The sequence below is a fragment of the Centropristis striata genome, chromosome 3, assembly GCF_030273125.1.
Source record: "Centropristis striata isolate RG_2023a ecotype Rhode Island chromosome 3, C.striata_1.0, whole genome shotgun sequence".
NCBI classification, from domain to species: domain Eukaryota; kingdom Metazoa; phylum Chordata; class Actinopteri; order Perciformes; family Serranidae; genus Centropristis; species Centropristis striata.
Genome location: NC_081519.1, coordinates 17,733,589 through 17,754,295, shown reverse-complemented (window position 1 = coordinate 17,754,295; position 20,707 = coordinate 17,733,589). Strand labels below are relative to the sequence as shown.

The window sequence follows — 20,707 nt, the reverse complement described above, 5'->3', positions numbered from 1 at the left end:
TGCCCTTTATTGCTTTTTTGGGGAATAGTTTTGTTCTCTTTTGAGTACATGGCAGGCCGGACTGAGATAGTCCACGGGCTGGGCTGTAATTTGCCAATGGATGGCTTAAGGCAGGGGTGGGCAACTGGAGGCCCGGGGGCCGCATATGGCTCACTTGAAGTGGTCCTCAGTACAACTACATGCATTTGAGCATGAAATCTTAAAAGTGCAGTGTAAAAATGCACAAAATTACTTCTTGCAATTAATGTTGGTCTGCTGTTCTTGCACTGAAAAAAAAAGAAATCACAGTAAGTGGTTATTTTTTATTTGCTTCAAACCTTTTGTATTCCTACTTATACTGTTATACATGAATTTGAGCATGAAATATGTTGTTACTGCACTGTAAACATATTCAAAATTAAAGTTTCATCATATCTGGTTATGTGGACGGTCCTATATGTGGCCCTGTAGTAGTGTCGATGAAAAATTGTGGCCCCCTCTACCATTTAAGTTGCCCATCCCTGGCTTAAGGTATCCATAATGTAGCAGTTTGCTGTACTAAAAGGTTTGTTAACCTTATTACAACAAAGCATGTCTTACTTAACACTTATGGTATCAAACTATGGATATATTTGGGGTTTGACTCCACCACAGGGTTTCTGATGCTCACAGCACTAACAGTGACCTTCAAGAAATTAAACAGCAACATTCCTGAAACAGTTTTCCTGTTATTCTGGATCATCCATACACTTCGATCTGCACATTTAATGGAACAAAGTTCGACCAAAGAAATAGTCCCTATACAAATTCTTGACAACCTCATTCTTTAACAACAGGGACATTGTTGTGTTAAATCATATTATCATTATTATTATTACTATTATTATTATTATTATTATTATTATTATTAATAATAACCAAAAAAGTGAGTAAAAAACAAGACAAGGCAATCTATTAAATTCTGACTTTATTATGAGGTAGGCCAAAAAACCCTGCAAAAAGAAAAATTAAGCAACAGGTGTATGTGAAAGAATGAATTTAATCAACATTTAATTGTTGTTTTTTATGCACTCAGGGTGCTGGTGGCTGCTTGCCTGGTCTGTTTTGGACCGGTAATCTCCAAAGACAAAGAAGGCCTTTGGTCTTTCTCTACAGTACAGGGTTGGACTCTCTCTGCGCAGACTTTTGACACCTCTGGTCTCCTCTTCCACAAAAGTACAGAGTGAGGCTGGGCACTCATGGGCAGGTGGATGGACTTCACAGTCATTGGCAGGTGAAGTTCAAAGCTTTCAATGGGAACAGACACAGGCGGATCAGGGCGAAGAGGAGGCGGTGGAACCCCACTGCTGATGTTTTTGAGTTGAGTCTCTGCATTCTTCAACAACATCTTTGGCAGAGGCTTTACCCTCTCTGTTGCAGGTTCCTTCTCCTTGGTGGGGCCGCGTCGCTTTGTTGCTGAACGGTTGGAGGACCTCAGTGGAGGGAGCGGGCAGGGGCATCTGATCTTGAAGCCCTCAACAAGTAGGTTGACTCCTACATATTGTGGCACATCTACTGCTGCCTGGAGACCAAAAGTGACATCTAAAGTAATGAATATCATCTTCATAATTTCGGACACTTTCATGTATGCTACAACCTGAAGAGAGGGAAAACTCTTCCTTACCTGTCTATAAATGAGCTGAAAGTCTCCAGTGTTTGCAGTGCGGTCTGTTCGTCTGTCCAGGACGACTCGTAATGTGTCTTCCTGCACAGCAGCACAGAGGCGGGCTGTCACAGGGGTGGAGGGAGCCATAGTGGGACTGACATTCAGTTCTATTAGCCATGGACGCAGGTCTTGACCTACGAAACACAACAATAGCATAGAATTGATTGCATAAAAGAATCCACTTTTGTAACTCAGGGGTTGTGTAATCAGTGTGCTATGACAGTTTTCCTAAAATGTTATTTTAAAAATTGCAATATATATATTATATATATATATATATAATATATTGAATCATAATCTCTGTATCATGAAACGTATCTTATCGCCAGATTCTTTCCAATACACCGCTCAAATACTAGAATTAAATGCAATGTTTATTTTATTCCCAGTGTAATTTTAAAAAATATATATAAGTTAGTCTGTGTTCAAACAGGCAGTTACATAGTTATATAGTGATTTCACCCTACCTAACATGAAGTCAGCACCGTAGAGCTCAAATGTGTTTTTACGTGAATCCATCAGATCCTGTGCTGTCTGTAATGCGTGGATCAAAGCCTTCTTCATCCCGGGGATGACCACTGTCTGCCACTGACCTTCCCGACCCTGGCTGAACAGAAATGTCCTGAACTGGTCATCCGACCACATGTTGTCTGCTGGGATACCACGGTGGCGTTGTATGGAGGGAGTCAGGTGCTTCTGGATGGAGTTATTGCAGAGGTGGACAGAACTGAGAGGGTGGGGTAAACAGAATGTGATTGGACAGAGAGATAAGAGGAAATGGGTGACAGGAGAGAGGAATAATGACAAATGATTTGGGTGTGTTTGGGAAAAATGAGACAAGCTTTACCTTCAAACTAACTTCTCTTTGGCTACGGTAATCTTTACAATATGATCAGACCAAGACACATTTAGCAACAGGTAAAATCTGATATTTTATTTAAAAATAAGTCATAGACAGTGATGGTATTAAGTATTTAGCAGAAAAATCTGAACTAAAATCTGAAAAACTGAAAGACTTGAGACATGAATGTTTTATATGAAAGATGATATACTATCAATATAGTTCTGTCAATCAACTAACTGTACAACTGGATAATTTTACAGCTGCACTTCTATGCTTATACATTATTAGATAGTTTAATTTAAAACAAGTCAACATATTTTATAAACCTTTCATGTGTTGTGTGCGCAGAAATCCTAATTTGTAAGGTAACTAATAACTAAAGCTGTCTGATAAAATGTAATGTACAGTACAAAGTAAGTAAAATGCAAAATATTTCTGTCTAAAATGTAATGGAAAAGTAGTAGAAAGAATCAATGAAAATACAGGAACCTGTACTCTGATGTTTATTACTTGAGTAAATGTACTTGGTAGAAAGAGTGAGTTGTTAAATTGTTAATAGAGAGTATGCAAGTTCTTTTTTAAGGTATATTTAAACTTTGCATATTTCAGATACATTACTGATAATTTTTGCAACTTTGCTGGAGGTAGAAGCAGATCCTATATAAGTGGCCAAGTGTTGCAGTTGCATTTTGCAGTTGATTTGACTGTTTATAATGTCAATAACAGCAAATACACAGAGATTTAAATACAACCAGAGCACAACAGCTATTTTGATACAACTGACTAACAAATAATCAGATCTCTCGCCAAAAACAACTTTCACTTACTCTGCATCTTCCTTTCACTTCCCTTTTACATTTAACGTTTATTTGGTTTCACATCAGCTTCTTTCTTACAGTCTCCTCACTGTCTTACCTATCCAGTGTATCCAGCGAGTAAGGCTGTGTGGAGAAGCGCAAGTAGCACTTTTTATAGAACCACACGGTCAGAGGGTTCCAGTCGGTGACCAGGAACCACTGGCGCACGTCAAATTTGGTGCCGTGGACAAGCAAGGGACGCTCCAGGTACTTCTGTACCACCCACTTGCTTTCCTTGATTAGGTTTGGATCACCGTCCACCAGCCTGAGGATCTGATCCAGACGCTTGGTGCATTTGATACCTGGAGGGCGGGTGTGACAGGTCAGCCAGGACCTTGTCAGACATTATGTGAAGTGTTTGATAGTGTCTGACTTCTCACCTCTGCCCCTGGACTTAGCTCCGGGTTTTATGATCCAGATGTTGTGTATGCCGTCTATGTCCAGCTGTGGACTGACCTCACCCATCCTCTGTAGCATGTCTTTGCAGCAGGCCACATAATGATCACTGTCCTCCATCTTTGCTCCTCCACTGAGTGAAGAAACAGAGAGGGGGAGGATACTAAAGAGCACTTTGGTTTCCTTACATCTCACACATACACACACAGTACTCACTGAACAACAAGGTAGTAACTGTTGATAAACTCTGCCCACTCATCCTCTGTAAGTGTTTGTGGTGTCTCCAAGTTTATGTCTATGTCCCTATGCTCCAGACTCTCCAGGAATTCCTGGCATACTTTGAGTGCGCTGTTAATCATTTGGGAGAGAACCACTGGTCTAGATCGCCGTTTGCTTCGTTTCCTCACAGCCCCAGTGTGATGGCTGGTTCCTTCTACCAGAACACCCTGATCCCTCTCCACAATGTACTTCAAAAAACTGGTGCAGGCTGTCCTTCGGTAGTCCTCTACACAAAGGACAGAGAAAGAGAGGCAAGTATTTTAAACTTTCTCTGTGAGTGAAAGTAAATAGAGGCCTTGACTAACATGCATACTGGGTGGTTGGATCACAAGTTGACAGCTCTGAATACAGATACTGAACATTGTTTGACATTAGCAACTAATGTCCTTTGAGGATCCGAAGGGTTGAAGTGCAGTGCTGCCTTCTGCTGCTGTATTTCTCATGTCACAGAAACCACTGAGAGTGAACGTCATGTTTTGAATGCTATTATTATTATTATTATCATTATTATTATTATTATTATTATTATCATGACAGTCTGTGATTTCTGTGTTTTTGTTCCGGCACTCAACATCTAATTGACACTTTAATCTATATAACTCTGTAATGGTAACATACAATCACAACACATATCAGTTTAAATGGAACGTATGGCTTCTGAATCATCTACACAGTAAAGGGAACACTGTACTGCATTCTGATGCCAGGGGTGAACAGACGTACTGAGAGCTGTCCACTCATGATCGATTCACCCTGGATGCATGTTAATGCTTGGTCCTAACAGGCTCTAGTTTGATTAAAATCCAATCAGACCAATGAAAGTATGTTTCTCATCCTGTGCCCCTAGTCTGTAACAGCGAGGGAAGAAGGTGTTTGGGTCAGCTGAGTCAAACCAGTGCAGGTTCCTCAGATTCACACACAACCCCACCTGACAAAGAAACAACAAATAATGATGGTAGGTGTGACAGGAGACCACTGAATAGTCCTTCTTTGCTGTAGGAAATATAATATAATACAGCATATAATATAAATGTACCTTGGTGGTGAAGCTTCCTGCTTTTGCAAAATGATTGATAATCTGTTCTTTTTGAAGGCTGTTGTTGTTGATTGCGTCTCTGCGGTTTGTCCAATAGAAATAAACCATTTCATTGCGCACCAGGCGAGACTGCATGACAAAAGATGAGAGCTGAATCTGTTGATATTTGCACTTATGAACCTTAAATTTCCAACGTGTTTAAGAAGGTAAGCGACAACCTTTCACTTGCTTTTCCCCTTTGTCTGTTGCCTATCATCTTAGCCTCATGTAAGCCCACAAACTCTACATGTTATTATTATTATTTTTTTACCATGAGGTCATATAGTCCATCTGGATCCTGCTCTTTTTCAACAGTGTCCGAGTTATCTGGAAAAAGGAGTAACATTAATAAATAATGGGACATAGAAAGATATCCACACTCAGTAATAACAGGAATAGGGTTTCTGAAACAGTCGCACTTTCATCTAGCTCACCTTCATCGTCATCGGTGTCACCACCATCATTAGAGCTGGCTCTCCCCTCATCGATGTGACGCTGGTGAGCATGGTGGTTTGGGCGGGGCATACGCTGCTCAACCCAGCCTCTAGCCTTCAACGATGCCCTGATGACAGGGTAGGGGCCTTGGACAGAGAATACCTTATGCATCTAAAAGAAATGAAAGCAGACACCTAAATAATGGACAAGTTTGTGGGACAACAAGACATTCATTTGACCTCATATATGTCTGTATACAGTAACATGAACTCACCCTGACAGCTTTGTCCACAAGGTTTTTAGCTGTCTTCAGTCTCTCTGGGTTCAGAGCAGGTAAGCTGACAAAACTGCGGCGAACTTTGCCTTCAGGAGGTGTACCTGATGTGCTCGCACGCACACACACACACACACACACACACACACACACACAAATCAAAATCAAAATCTGTTCAACATGTTGACCTGCAAGGTATACATACTCATTTGTAGGCTTTTTTCTTCATCTTTGTTGGATGGTTGGACTGCAGCTGTGATCTTCTGATCCTTGGACAGACCTCCTATTTCCCCTGCAGTAACAGTATGATTGTAACAGTACAGCACACAGTATTTTGCTACAGTGGCTTTTGTAAAAAAGCTTGCAAATCGAACCTGAAGGCCATGTTGTTAGCTTAGCAGAACAGAAATGGAAAAGCCTTCTTCAATGCATAACATGCCAATACATAGCAGTCCAGCACATGCAGGAGGAGAGTCAGGAGAATATTGTCAAACACCTGTATACAGTTCCTTTCAACATGCAACATAGCAACATTTGCAATTGTAATATATTGTATTACAAAAAACAAATATCCACAGATTTGCTGATGAATACCATGTATGCATAAATGCATAAAACTTAACCAAATGTAATTAAACAGCACTTAGATGAGACGTGCTATAAACTGTAAATATCATGGTGATGGCAAAGCAAAAGACAATGCAACTAAAAATAGGGCTTGATTGTCTTCGGCTTGAAGCCAAAAAGAGCTAAGTCATGAAACTTTAATAAGTGGCCTCTGAGTTCAAACATTTGGCCATCTGTCCTGAGTGTGACCTCATAAATAATTCAGCATGATCTATAAGCCAACTCTATGAATGCAGTCCTTTGGAGGAGTGAAATCATAGAGAATCTACCTTTTAGTTTACAATTGGGTGTGTCAGCAGCAAGTTAAAACAGGAAAACACAGAATAAATGAATAATATGAAGTCTTTAAATGATAAAGTTAAACATTTAAATGTTGGCCAGTGTTACTGTTTCAAGAACTGTCAGTCAGTTTGAGAGTAGTACATGCTTCCCATCCATGTTTGGTTAACATTAAAAGAAAATACACCTTAGTGATTTCCAGTAAGCTGTTATTTGTGTGCTTGTTGGGATATTCACACACAGGCAGTTGCTTTCTGACTCTCACCACTGTCTGGGCATGGTGTGCAGCATCTATCAGTAGCCTGGCGTTCCTCCTGGTCAAGATGGACAGATTGTTTGGACCTGGTGACCTCCATCAGCTCTCATTCTTGAGGAGAACCCATCTTTGGCTGTGCTTCATGGTTTGGTCGGACAGGGACAGCTGGAGATGACACAATCCAGCGTTTGCGAGGCAAAATCATATAATGTAAAGATGTAAGCAATGTTACATAAATAATGTGAAGGTTACATATACAATGATTAAAACTCTGTAAACAGTGTTGGCTACTCGTCTTGTAGATCAGTTCCTTTTCAAGTGCACTGGACTATAAAGTGGGTCAAATTGCTGTGCAGGAGACAGCTTGGCTACACCTGTCAGGCTTGTATGTAACACCCAAGGTAGGGTGTGATACTCAGTCTGATTTCCTTCAGTTACCTGTTGAAGAGAGGCCCCATGCTGGACACATATGACCACAACATACATAAAGGATCTGTCTTTCAAAAGCACACACAAAATATTTATATTGTTTCATTCCATGAAGCCACGAAAGGCTACAAGTCCTTTTTCTGTTAATACTCTGGAGTCCATGAAAGCACCAGCACATTATTTCTTCTTCATTCTACTTCTTCATGACGTCACAATATAAAATCGAAGCAACGTCGAGCCGTCAGCTTCCCTCTAAAGGATTGGCTGTAACTACATCCTCGTTTTTGATTGATAGTGACAGTGAAAATAAGATATTTAATATATTTAGTATAAAAAAAGTTTTATCCTCATTTTACCTTTTTATATTATATTTGCAACCATTTTCAACATTTGGAAACTTTAACTCACATGTAATCTCTGCACTTTATTCCTATGACTAAAACTAATTTGCACATGTATTCCAGGCACTTCATGTATTTGCACTCAGCAGTTTTTTGTCTCCATGTGAAGTAATCTTATATATTTGACTTGATTGAAAATTCTTCATTGAGGATGAAAATTATTTTAAAATGTATATATATAATTTTTTTAAAATCTGATTTTACATTGTTGTTTTTTGGTTTCTTTTGGGCTCAAAATGTTGATCCGGTAAATCAAAGTGAAAAAATAATTATCCGCTCATAAAGGTGAGGTTGTGCTGATACCAACACCACGGCATGGTAAAGCTTTTTTTAAGTGGCTGAATGAAAAGTATTTAATAACCGTCAAAATAGCCGAAGACTCCAAAGGGTTAATCAAATTTAGCATCACAGCTACAAACTTCTCATTAGCTTACCATATTCCTTTAAAACGTGTTAGTGGTAAAATACTAAACTTTAGCACCGTTTAACACAATATCCTATCTGGTATATGTTTAAGGAAGCACATACCGTTTTAGGTAAAGCTTTGCCCTCATGGTTTAGTGTTTGTTCCTCTTACCTGCTGAGGTCCACAGGTGTACTGACTCCGGTTTCACCGCTGAAACGCACAGAACGCCAGGCTCTCGACCCGCGTTCACTGCTGCCATGGCAACAACTTACTTTCAACGTTAGCCTCTGGAGACGCCAATGTTAACCCATAGGAAACCATGGTGACACCCGTGTAACAAACACTTTAAATCTTCTAGAATCTCATTCACCTTTATGCTTGACCTTAACTCATTAAATCCCTAAGCAACGTATACTCAACACCCTGGTGTGGTGGTCATGTGACTTTGACAAGACGTGACTTCTCCAAAATATGGATGTGACTGCAAACAGAAATGTGAAAAAGTAGCTAATTTCAAAATGTAGGTAGGCCTATTTATTATTATTTTGTTACTTAAAAACAAATCTGAAAAACAATTTGTTGTTAAACATCACTTTCAATTTTGACTAGTTATACTTATCAGATAGTAACGTTAAGTCATTATTTTAAGAAAGTGTGCCATTGTAATATATTATTGACTTTGTAATGACTTCGTCATATTGGCGGAAATAGAACACTGTTTTTTAAATGTTTTTTTCCACAATAACAATTTACAATTGTGTTATTATTACAATAATTTACAGTATTTGCCAGGGGGATACAGAAAGAAAAACCAGAGAGACATCAATCCCAAAACAAACACAGGGTAAGAAACAGAGACAAAACAAACAAAAAATAAAAAAACATGATGTATGATTTTTTTAAATGTTAAAACATCTTTACATTTTAAATTTCACGGCTTTTCTTCGCCATTTTGGCTCCGGACTGGACAGGCTGTCCTACGTCACGGTGTGACATGCGCAGTCCCGCCTCAGCCTTTGCCCAGGCAGATCCCAGCAGCAGCATATCCTGCACACACATAACTCTATGGGCTACACGACTTTACATTCACGAAAAATTACACATCACAACAGGCGATTACAGGTAAGCTGCACAACGTTTTTAAACGGTGCCTGTACAGAGAGTGGAAGAGAAATGTTCGTTTTTTTCTGAAATTAATTAAAGCTAACATGCTAACATTGCAGAAGAGTTAACTTACTCAGCTTAACATTATGTTAAACCTGTTTAAAGGTGGCTGAAAAGTTTTCGCCGTAAGATGTGTGGACGAACTGCCTGTACTCTTGCTCCTGATGAGGTGAGCCGAGCCTGCTCATACAGAAACCGAGGAGGGCAGCGGAGACAGCCCACCTGGAGGAATGGAGATGCCGACAAATACCGACCCTCCTACAATAAGAGCCCCCAGTCTATGAGTCCTGTCCTGCTGTCCCAGAGGCATTTCGATAAGGTACTGTATCTTCCCGTGTCTGAGAGAGATTCATAAGTTGTTTCAAGTAATGGACGCCAGATAGGTAGACACAATGACAAGATTTTGCCAGGGGTATTGCACCGAATAACATTATATATTGTATTTGCTCATGCTTTTGTGTTCACTCCTTGTATGTCTTCAGAATGCTCCTGTTGATGAGTGTGTGTTGGCCTCCATGCGTTGGGGTCTGGTACCTGCCTGGTTCAAGGAGAACAACCCAAACAAGATGCAATACAGCACCAACAACTGCCGCAGTGAGAACATATTGGAGAAGAAATCATATAAGGTCCATACAGTTTTTAGGCAGTGTTAAACTATACTACATTTCCTGTTTATGTCTTGGTCTCTGTGCTTGACATATATGCAGAGAGGAGTATCTCATCATTTTGTCGTCTCCCCATAGGACCCCCTGATGAAAGGGCAGCGCTGCGTCATCCTGGCCGATGGCTTTTATGAGTGGAGGAGGCAGGAGAAAGACAAGCAGCCTTTCTTCATATACTTCCCTCAGACTCAGGGAACCAGTCAGAAGAAAACAGAGGATGACCCCATGACCTCAACTTGCAATAAGAAGAATTCAGAGACAGTGTGCCCTCCAGAGGAGGCCTCCCCAGACTCAACAGAGGTTCATATTAGGTTTTTTTTTAAGCAATATAAGCACCATGAACATTTGCTTTCATCCAGAAAAAGAAGTAGAGACAATGCAGCTGTGGCGGAAATCACTATGACTGAAAATATCCTGTGTGAGAGATGAGTCAAAGCAAAAATGTGCATGTGTCCACCAGGTGTTACTCTAGTATTCAAAATGTCATACTACAAACTCATGCTTTCGTTTAGATGCTGCTGCCAGGATAGGGAGTGTAAAAAATTACTAACTGACCATCAAAATCTTTCAATTTTTTTCCATAAAATCTGTTAATTCTTCCGGCCCCTCTGCTCTATGCTGTGTGTTGGCCAGGGAGGAGAAGCACCTGGTGAGTGGACTGGATGGAAGTTGCTGACAATGGCCGGACTGTTTGACTGCTGGACGCCTCCAGAGGGTGGAGAACCCCTTTACACGTACAGCGTAATCACTGTGAATGCTTCCCAAAACTTGGAAAACATCCATGATAGGTAATGACAGTTAACTGGAAAACTCTTTTTTTTTCCCCAATTTTGTCTGTATAAATCCTAAATTACCATGTTGTTGTTTCAGGATGCCAGCAATTCTGGATGGAGATGAAGAAGTGAGAAGATGGCTGGATTTTGGGGAGGTGAAGTCTTTAGATGCCTTGAAGCTGCTCCAGTCCAAAAACATCTTAACGTTTCATCCTGTGTCGTCACTTGTAAACAACTCTCGTAACAACTCTCCAGAGTGCCTTCAGCCAGTGGATCCAAACATCAAAAAGGTATCCAATTTACTGTGGAATTTCACTCCATGTGGTTGGAAAATTTTGCAAAAAAAAAATCTGTTGTCTGGCAAGCAGAGTGGTTTAAGCTGACAAATGTGACCCTTGACCCCCTAGGAGCCAAAACCCACAGCCAGCAGTAAGATGATGATGAGCTGGCTGACGAGCAGCGCACCTTCAAAGAGGAAGGAGCCCAACACAAGTGAGAGGAAAGAAGAGCAAGAAAGCAAGTCAGAGGCCCAGAGCAAGTCTACAGGTCTCCAGCAGTGGCTTCAGGGAGCCAATAAAAAACCCAGAACCCAATGAAGATGTGAAGTGACACTGAAAACTCTGCACTATTTAAAAAAAAGTACATTTAGATCATTTAATCCACTTTACTATTTTCACTGTTGTGAGATAAATATTGAAGTCAATTTCTGCCAACATGATGAAAAAATATCCTGTGTAATAATGACATAGTATCTTAAAAATAATTTTTTGAGAAAACTTTATTTTGCTTTAGCAAGTCATTTCAAGATGTTCCTGATTTTGAAGTACTTAGTCATTGTATTGTATTGGTATACTGTCACTATTTTGTGACAGTCATTATCATACTAAATACATTTACAAAGTCGTTTTTTCTTTTACTAGCAGAAATGCTCTTGCTTGGTAATTGTTTAAATGTGGGGAAAAAAATGCAACACACTTTTATATTTCAAAGTGGTATTAATAAATGTCTGAAATAAACACAGCATGCTTTATTCAAGATTTTTATTACCCTTATTACTTGAAACGCAAAGACATTTTGAAACAATGTAGATGCTATGCATTTATCATATTAATAATATAATAATGATGAATGCCAGTACTCCCCCCCCCACCCCCCAGAGTTTTTTTCCTCTTTCAAAGTTACAGTATGTATGCTATCTTGTAATCTATAATGCATTTCAAAGTTTTAACATAATACGAACAGACAATTAAAGATCTGATCGGTTAAAAGAAATGTCAAGCACTTAAATTGTTTGCCAACACGAGCAACTGGCAGAGTCAGATATGGAGATTTACAACACAACTTTTTGCCTTCCCCCACACAATGATTGAGAGGTTTGCAAATATACAAAGTCTTGCAATAGTTGACAGTAAAACTAACTAATAGCATCAGTTATGAAAGATGTTTATACTTGAGAAAAATCTCTCCTCTCCAGGACTATCAGGTAGAATGACATGCTGTCTTAATTTGGTTCATTCCCACATCAAATGTTGTATAAAGAATGACTGATTACAAGGTGAACCTTCATTTCCCCAATAGAGGAACAGCATCTAACGTGTTCTGGACCGCACTTACATCAAGGAGCCAAGTCTAGATTCACATGATGTCCTTGACCTGAGCTACAATTGCATTTATTGTGGCTCCAAAATGAGATGTCTGAACAAGTTTTCAGTAAATATAGATGACAGCAAAGTGCAAAATAAAGAAAAAAAACTGTACACACTTGTCTGGTGGGCTTGTCATGGAACTGGTTTTTCAATTCTGTGCTAATTACCGTGAATGAGCAGGCAGCAAATTAATGTGACCCACATCCACGTTCTCATCCTTAACTACTTCAGCTCTGACTTTTTGTTTTTTTAGACTGCATGAGGTAAAGTGAAACCATGGTAACAAGTGTTTTTTTGAGAATCAAACAAATTTAAGCCACAACACAAACGAGTAAAATAGGGGGGAGCAGTGTTTCCTCTATTCATGCAGCAGTGACGGGCTGTGAAAGTAAGAAAACAACCACCACTGCTATAGAAATTTTGATTAAAAAAAACAAAAACAAAAAAACATTAGTTTTCTAACTTTACTCATCAACACAAACATGTAGACATAATGTTTCGATTTACCACTTAGAGTATCCAAATAAAAGCAGTTAGAACCAAAACTGGGTGTGAAAGCAGCAATATATGGAACTGAAAATGAGGTTAGCCCAAACCACCACTGCCATGAAAAAGTACGTGGGAAACACTGGGAAGTAATAAGCATCGTACAAGTAAATTCCATAATGTTTCCTTAAGATGTTCTTTGGGCTAGGAGATTCATATTTTATAGAAAATGTGTGTTTTGTATACATAGGGAGGTGAGTGCAGCATGTTTGTGTGTAGTAGTATACTCAATGAGTGGGATGCTGCTTGTATGTTGGGCAGTAGGGATTAACACAGTGGGCCATGGGATAAGGGATATATAGACAAGGCAAGACAGGGTAGCGAGGGCAGTGACGACCCCCCCTCAAGATCTTCAGAGTCCTCAGCAGCTGCAGGTCTCCGCTGACGGCTTGGCTCGCTCGTTCCTGTCCAGCTTTATCGGCTCGGGGAACTCGTTGTACAGCTCCACTTCGGTCTCCTGAAAATCAGACAACAAAGTTGCATCCCCCAGCCATCACAGACACAGATGCTGACAAATGTTACGTCTAAACTGATTAGGCAAAACTCCAATAGGATTTCATGCCGTTACCTGTTTTAGGGCGTTGCGTGCTATAGTCTGGAAAGCCTGCTCCACATTAATTGCCTCCTTGGCGCTTGTTTCGAAATATGGGATGTTGTTCTTGCTTTGACACCAAGCCTGTGCTCGCTTGGTTGTTACCTGAAACACAAAGGAGCTGATGTTATACTTAGAAACATCAGACACAAGAGAAGGACTGTTTAATCCAAGCTATTTTAAAGGACACATATGCTAATCTTCAGGTTAATACGTGCAATTTGGGTTTCTACTTGAACAAGTTTGCATGCTATAGATTCAAAATTGTTCAAAATTATCTAAATAAAATCATTTTTCTCCTGCTGTCCGTCTGAATATACCAGAGAGTTTATAAAGATGAACAGCATGATAGCTCCCCAAAAGTGAAGCCAAAACTCCCTTTGGTCTCTGGCTGCAGTATAGGTAATTAGGCCCACCCCCTTCTTCTATCTATAAAAGCAAGAAGCGTGTTTGTGTGTGTGTGTGTGTGTGTGTGTGTGTGTGTCTAGGGCATATCTCGCTGACCGTTAGTCAGACTGACCTAAGATTTCGTATGTGGCTTGTGCATGGCAGGAAGATGTGCATCCTTAATTTTGAAGATTTTTGAATAGATTTTTCAAAATATCATTATTTACGTAGGACGTGTTACAGCATTGCACTGTTTCCAATTGGACGCCTTTTAGGGGAGCTCCGCCCCATTGTGTGATAGTCCTACACCTGGCCAGTAACCCAATTCGCTCTGGATTTCCATGCCTGACTCATCTCATCTGTAAGTCTATTTAGCCTACCTATCTTTCGTAGTTTTAAAGTGTGCTACAAGGTTCGATTTTCCAATAATATTCAAATAGTTTCCAGCGAATATCAAAGTTCAATGTGTATGTGCTGGATGGTGTGCGTACCTTATGAAAAGTAATCGTTTTATGGAGTTGCAGATGTTGTAGTGGTCTGCATGTAATGTGCAAATTCTGTTATTCGCAATTAGCATGCTAAGTGGAGATTTAGCTTTATTCTCTTCTTATGTTGCATTACTGTGTAATTCAGGGATGACATTAATGTTGCTTACTCACATTATTCACATCAATCTGTTTGTGCTGCATGTAAACTTATTCCTTCCTATATCTGTGTCTGTATACATGTCTAACCATGTTGAATGATTAAGTTTCTTTTTCTTAAAATAACTATTTCTGTGTCTCTTAATATCTCAATGTACATCCATGTATTACCCAATATACACTTTGTATATTTACACAACGTAAGACTATTACACCTCATTGTACATCCCACTTTCACACACAACCTTATTTGGCCACAATTGAAAAATCTACTTAATCTCCCACTATACGAATAAATACTTCCTACAGGCACTGCACTAGTGTTAGTAAAAGGGACATCGGAAAAACTAAGACAATTAAAGTTCACGCCATGATTGAGAGCTATGATTGACTAATGATTGGTCGGATGGGTGGGAGCTCAATTCTGTCGCTCCACCAGCCAATCCTTTATATATATTGACATTACTTATTATATATAGTGTGAAGAGCCTGGGTCCAAATGTGAACAATGGCAGCTCCTGTATTCAGGATATTTTGACTTTATTTTTGCACAGTTGGAGGAAGTGGAGCCACACCGTCCCTCTATATATACAGACTACGGAATAAATCTGTATTCACCCTCTGTCTGAAATGCTTCCTTTAACGGATGTCTCTTTAAGCCCATTCTGCTCTGTTCAGTCAGTGTTTCCAGTTCTTCCACATCTGCGCTCTCTGAGTCTCTGCACCATCACTGCAGCCGGGGAAAGACTGTAACTGCACTGTAGCAGTACTTTTTACCTATATGTAGTATAGTTGTGACCTTAGAGAAGCTGTGGCAGCTTCTTTAAAAAGGCACAGTTAATGAACATGGGCTTTGTGTATTTTTATGTAGACTGGGTGCTTTGAGCAAATTTAAAGCCTCAAAAATACATTTCCATACATTTCTTTGGAAAAAAGGACAACCCTAACGACAGCCCTGGCAAACATAAATATGACCATTTGGACCCACCTGTCTGTTCTCCAAGTCGATCTTGTTGCCCAGTACCACAAAGGGAAAATTCTCAGGGTCTCGAGGGCTGGCCTGGATCAAGAACTCGTCTCTCCAGCTGTCTAGAGTCTTGAAGGTGTTGGGCGCTGTCACGTCAAACACCAGGACGCAGCAGTCAGCCCCACGGTAGAACGCTACGCCTAAGGACTGGAACCTCTCCTGACCTGCTGTGTCCCAAATCTGAGATACAGAATAGAGAAGACACAGAGTGTTTACATGCACTAAATAATGTGATTACCCCAAGTAAAGAGATTAAGGTAATACTTTGAATGCAGTGTTTATGTGGTTCACATTAACCAGATCCTTCTAATTACCTCCCACCGTTCATTTGATAGCTGAAGTCTGAAGTTATGTGTGGTACTGTACAAAAAACTTTGAAGAAAATGAAGGGACTTTGTTGGTGTTTGTGTTTGCCACTGATAAAGTGATACATTAGCAGACCATTAAAGCCATTGGCAGTGCATTTTTAGTGTGGGTGTAAAGAATTAGCATTTTTTTTTTAAATATCAAAACATTTTATTGCATTCCGGGATTGTTTTAGGTATGATAATTGCATTCAATGACAGATAAACCAGTGTAGCATTTCATCAGTACCTGCATTGTGACAAGTCTGTCATCCACCATGACTTCTTTCGTCAGGAAATCAGCACCTATTGTGGCTTTGTACTGGTTGCTGAACTTCTTATTCACATACTGGTTCATCAATGAGGTCTTCCCAACTCTAGAAGAGAAAAAAGATCACAGAACAACATTGTGAGAATATGATGGGCAGAAACAAGAGAAAAAAAGTCACTGTGATTAATTAATCACTAACGCACAGAGAACATTCCTTGGTCACTGAATTTGTGAGTGTATTATTATATACACCTGATTAAGAGATTCCTACACAATAAGTCATCAGTCATCTCTGCTCATGGATGTTCTATCCTTTTAGCTTTGAGGCACAACATCACTCACCCAGAGTCTCCGAGGATGATGACTTTGAGTAGTACTTTCTTCCTTGATGTCATTGTGCCACAGCTGTGGAGAGAGAAAAGAAGATTAGATGGGAAAAGAAAACTCCTAAGAGGAGCAGAACAATGCAGCTCATACGAGATGGATACAGCCATGCCAGAGTGATGACCCTTTTGACATGGACCAACAGGTTTCACCGAAAGATGATAATCATCTCGAAATACACTCCAAAGAATGGGCCTGTTCTAGGAATGAAATCAAGTGCTGCGTCTCCAATAGTAGGGTTTCATTAACTTCACAAACAAAGAAAAATACAGTAAAAGGAGTAAAACAATACACTGTACAGCATTGTACCAAGAGGCTCAAAATACAATTCATGAAACAAACAACTCGCTCAACTTTTTTTTTTTTAAACAATGCAGTGCTGGGGCTGCTGAGTGTAGATGACATCTGCTATTTTAAGCATCACAGCTGGTTGTAATTGTTATACTGTAAAGCATTGATTTTGTGATATTTATATTTTGACAAACATTGAATAGGGAAAAAATTACATTGTTTCATTCCAAAGATACAATTCTTATAGCTTGAAAAAGCCAAACGCTACAATACATTGAAAAAAAATGTAATAAATGCCCAGTTATTAAAAAAATATTCTTCTGGAACAATGACTTGTAGTAATCATTACATGTCTGTACTGTGTTGCACGATGATGACTACCTATTTCAATCATCATGTACAAACTGTTTTCAGAGAATATTGTGCTAAAAAGCGTTTTATTAATTGATGCAAATATTTGCAATTGCAACCATGTTTTTATTAATACATGATCATCAGAAGTATATATTTGTGCTAAAATCCGGGGCTGACTTATTACATGCTCATTTTTGCGGCTGCTCAAGGCATCACCAAGTGTTTTGTCACTCTAAGCAAGTGTGCTGTGTAATAATAAACCACCTCATACAGCTGTAATGACCAAAGTCCAAACTCTATTACCGATGGGCGTTAAGTCATCATTCCATTCAGGTTAGACCTTGGAGAAAGCATTATTGAATTAAAACATCTGTCAAAGGTTTTCTCTATAGATCACATAATGTTTACACCCACTTAAAAGAATAAAAGCCACGGATTGAATCAGTGCTATTATGAGGCAAAACTAGCATAGCGCTATCGGTGCGGCGCTCATAATCTGCACCCCATGACACTGTGTCAGGGACTGATCACATGGTTTTAAAACACAGGACTAACGGAACCATGACTTGGCAAGCATGATTAGCACAGCAAATGCTTTAGTTGAATACAACACACACACACCGGTTTAAGTCAAAGTTATGACCAATCTGTCGATTTATCTGGTTGTAAATATTCCCACTTTATAATGCGAAGCAGACAGTCCTGTTTCAACATTTGACCAAACAACCATAGAGACATCAAACACACTTGCAAAGGGTTAGCAGGGAAGAATAAACATTGCTTATGGAGATCAAACGCGTAAAAGCTACGTAAGCAAATGCAAGAAAACGATTAAACATAGGCTACTATATTATATTATCATTAATTCCAATGTCTTGTCAAAACTACGAAAGCTGGGCGTTTTACATATCGTGTCAACTAACAATTACCATTTCAGTGACACTTCTTAATTTAAGCTAACCTTGAGAAAGGATTATTATCAAATGTGAAACATGGTTGACGACAGCTTTATCGTTAATATATCTTTAGTAAAATCGAGAACTAAAGTCACCATAAACCAACCTGGGCGACGATCCTGCGGTAAAAAATCTCAAAAGTGGACTTTTCTTCTGCCTCGGTTGGAAGCGTTAGCTAACGCGCAGGCTAGCTAGCAGGCTAACAGCTCCTATAAACGTCTGCCGAAAGAAAACAACACGTTCCGAGCGTCGACAGCGAAATAATCTCAAACAGCTAGCCTCGCACCTAACTCTACTTGTCAAAATCAATACTGCCACTGCAGATGTATATCTCCCTTCGTGTGATAGAACCAACTTGGTACAATGGTCTGTTTCGCTCTGTACCCGTCAAGCTAACGCGCTAGCTGCTAGCCGAGCTCTGCTCACTTCCTCCAAAACAAGCTCTCTCGGTGAGGGCTGACGTCACGCGCTGGACACGCCTTGCTCCTAAGAAACCTGAGATGTCACAATAACACAAATATTGTTAACTTTAACACAAATCGTCACCCTGTTAAAATAATTGCCTAACTATTTTTTTCAAGTTTTGCAGGAAAGAAACAACAAACTTCAACAAAGATGTAACATATGACATTTATTGATCATTTCACTCAAAAAGGGTGTAACAAAAGATGGCTATTGGCATAGTAATAACACTGTGTGTAAATTATGTAACTTAAAAGAAATAAATGACTTAGTTAAATTTTTTTAACATGCCTTTGTGACTTAAGCAAGATATGGTAACACTTTATTTTGAAGGTGTCTACATAAGAGTCACGCAAGCCTGTCAGAAATATGACATGACAAGTATCATGAGCATTAATGTTACTTCAAAATGTCATTAATGTTCATGACACATCCCATGTCATGTTTATGACACGATCATGTCACTCTTATGTAGACATCTTAGCGTAAAGTGTGACCAATATTAGTGTCAACAAAAAAAAACACTGATAAACTAAACTGATAACTAAACAATCTCCCTCTAGCTCTTTTTTGCTGGATTCTTATCTGATGCCTATGAATATGGCAAATTGTCAAAGAAGTGATGATCTTAAAGGGGTAAAATCACATGATCTGATCAACTGAGGATGTAAGCGATTTTACCATAGGTGGCCGGCGTCAAGAGGAGATGATTTAGGCAAAACAAACAATTTTGACAAAAAATGACTTAGGCGATTATTTTAACAGTGTGACGAAATGTAATTTACTATTACACAAATTTCACACATTTTAATCACAGTTTTCTCAGAAGCTATCATTAAGAGTTAATGACATTTATCTAACAGATTATATGCATGATCGTGCAGCTTTCAGTACATGGTCAATACAGCTCACAATTTCATACTGATACAATAAACTTTGGGTCAGAAATTGTTTTTCATTAGAGACAGTATCCCTGACATTCTCTTTGTCCCATCTTCACAGCAAGTGAAAAGTGTCTGTGGCTCGACTTTTGGGTGTAATAATGATTTTAAGACTTTAAAGAATCAACAACTTTAATGTCCTCTCTTGGTCAGCTTGCTATACCATCTAGGTATTTAAATATAGTCATCATGTTGTGTTAAGTGATGATGACTTTGTTTTTTTGTTGTTGATGATTTTGTTTGTTTCCATATAGCACAGAGATGACTGCTTTTTCTTATTTTATGTAGGTAATTCAGTGTTTGCTTTGTTCTTTCATTATTATGGTTTATATTGAACTGAATCCTCAGTTACAATCAATATATTTGGCAGACTTTTTAATCCAGTGTTCTAGCATTACAGTCGATTCAGTTATGCAACTTCATTTGCTTCAGCTGTATCTAGATTGGGTTCAGTATTTTCAGAAATACTGACATTTTTGATTCATCTTTAATTTACACAGCACAGTCAGCTATATGTCAAATCCACAGATTCATAGTTTGCTGCAAGTAAAATGCAAATATACCCTCCAGCAAACAACATTTTGTTGTGGCATCTCAGTGATATGTGGGTCTGTGTGCAGCAGAGGATAGCAAATAAATGTCGGATCCTCCACTAAAGCCTTAAAATCACGCTGTCGATTGGCTGAAACTAATTGACAGATAGTTTTTGTTAAAATAAGCATTCATTTATCGCTACATCTGACTTCCGGATGTGTTTTTTTCTTACTGCCGATAAAAACCTGCAGCGAAGTATCAGCCAATCAGGAGGCTTGGTCACTAACCACAACTCTCTAAAAGGCACACCTGCGACTGCCGAAACCCGGGATCGAACCAGGGACCTTTAGATCTTCAGTCTAACGCTCTCCCAACTGAGCTATTTCGGCTTATACTCGCCACCACTGTACGGTTACTGTAGGATTTCATCATGGATTGTTACTGTACGGACAATAATTAATAGGATCACAAAAGGGGGAATTAACGG

At 39.3% G+C, this 20,707-nt stretch overlaps 3 protein-coding genes and 1 non-coding gene across 6 annotated transcripts; 1 reads left to right on the top strand and 3 right to left on the bottom strand.

Moving 5' to 3' along the window:
- Positions 1-929: 929 nt before the first annotated feature.
- On the bottom strand, positions 930-8,558 carry LOC131968258 (tubulin monoglycylase TTLL3-like). Of its 3 annotated transcripts, XM_059329054.1 has the most exons (14): positions 8,414-8,558; positions 7,016-7,171; positions 6,050-6,136; positions 5,845-5,948; positions 5,570-5,741; positions 5,407-5,462; positions 5,097-5,225; positions 4,874-4,988; positions 3,998-4,286; positions 3,766-3,914; positions 3,444-3,687; positions 2,152-2,411; positions 1,643-1,818; positions 930-1,540 (listed from the first exon to the last, which is right to left on the bottom strand). In XM_059329054.1, the coding sequence occupies exons 2-14, from the start codon at positions 7,104-7,106 to the stop codon at positions 1,043-1,045; spliced, it is 2,370 nt and encodes a 789-aa protein (XP_059185037.1). In that variant the 5' UTR covers positions 7,107-7,171; positions 8,414-8,558; the 3' UTR covers positions 930-1,042. The 3 variants fall into 3 exon arrangements, with proteins under 3 accessions (XP_059185037.1, XP_059185038.1, XP_059185040.1); XM_059329055.1 differs by lacking the exon at positions 8,414-8,558 and having other exon boundaries at positions 7,016-7,431; XM_059329057.1 differs by lacking the exons at positions 7,016-7,171; positions 8,414-8,558 and adding an exon at positions 6,219-6,907.
- Positions 8,559-8,639: 81 nt separating this feature from the next.
- hmces (5-hydroxymethylcytosine binding, ES cell specific) lies at positions 8,640-11,861 on the top strand. The gene is made up of 9 exons (XM_059329058.1): positions 8,640-8,762; positions 9,025-9,086; positions 9,214-9,364; positions 9,512-9,725; positions 9,889-10,032; positions 10,150-10,368; positions 10,702-10,856; positions 10,939-11,131; positions 11,249-11,861. The coding sequence occupies exons 3-9, from the start codon at positions 9,237-9,239 to the stop codon at positions 11,435-11,437; spliced, it is 1,242 nt and encodes a 413-aa protein (XP_059185041.1). The 5' UTR covers positions 8,640-8,762; positions 9,025-9,086; positions 9,214-9,236; the 3' UTR covers positions 11,438-11,861.
- Positions 11,862-12,109: 248 nt separating this feature from the next.
- On the bottom strand, positions 12,110-18,715 carry LOC131968260 (ras-related protein rab7). Its single transcript, XM_059329059.1, has 6 exons — positions 18,390-18,715; positions 16,641-16,703; positions 16,278-16,404; positions 15,645-15,863; positions 13,602-13,730; positions 12,110-13,490 (listed from the first exon to the last, which is right to left on the bottom strand). The coding sequence occupies exons 2-6, from the start codon at positions 16,691-16,693 to the stop codon at positions 13,395-13,397; spliced, it is 624 nt and encodes a 207-aa protein (XP_059185042.1). The 5' UTR covers positions 16,694-16,703; positions 18,390-18,715; the 3' UTR covers positions 12,110-13,394.
- A 1,821-nt stretch (positions 18,716-20,536) lies between these two features.
- trnaf-gaa (transfer RNA phenylalanine (anticodon GAA)) lies at positions 20,537-20,609 on the bottom strand. Its single transcript has one exon. It is a non-coding gene; the product is annotated as a tRNA-Phe (tRNA).
- Between the last annotated feature and the right edge of the window lie 98 nt (positions 20,610-20,707).

What these genes read in the sequence shown, in the direction of transcription:
- LOC131968260 (XM_059329059.1), bottom strand. Translation starts at nt 16,693, where the DNA reads ATGACATCAAGGAAGAAAGTACTACTCAAAGTCATCATCCTCGGAGAC. An exon ending in ACAGACTTGTCACAATGCAG is followed by an intron (nt 15,864 to 16,277) that starts GTACTGATGAAA and finishes TCTGTATCTCAG; the next exon opens with ATTTGGGACACAGCAGGTCA. An exon ending in TCGACTTGGAGAACAGACAG is followed by an intron (nt 13,731 to 15,644) that starts GTGGGTCCAAAT and finishes TTTGTGTTTCAG; the next exon opens with GTAACAACCAAGCGAGCACA.
- hmces (XM_059329058.1), top strand. Translation starts at nt 9,237, where the DNA reads ATGCGCAGTCCCGCCTCAGCCTTTGCCCAGGCAGATCCCAGCAGCAGC. An exon ending in CCCAGAGGCATTTCGATAAG is followed by an intron (nt 9,726 to 9,888) that starts GTACTGTATCTT and finishes GTATGTCTTCAG; the next exon opens with AATGCTCCTGTTGATGAGTG. An exon ending in TTGGAAAACATCCATGATAG is followed by an intron (nt 10,857 to 10,938) that starts GTAATGACAGTT and finishes TTGTTGTTTCAG; the next exon opens with GATGCCAGCAATTCTGGATG.
- LOC131968258 (XM_059329054.1), bottom strand. Translation starts at nt 7,106, where the DNA reads ATGGAGGTCACCAGGTCCAAACAATCTGTCCATCTTGACCAGGAGGAA. An exon ending in ATGGACTATATGACCTCATG is followed by an intron (nt 5,226 to 5,406) that starts GTAAAAAAATAA and finishes TTTGTCATGCAG; the next exon opens with TCTCGCCTGGTGCGCAATGA. An exon ending in TGAGAAACATACTTTCATTG is followed by an intron (nt 4,287 to 4,873) that starts GTCTGATTGGAT and finishes TCCTTTGTGTAG; the next exon opens with AGGACTACCGAAGGACAGCC.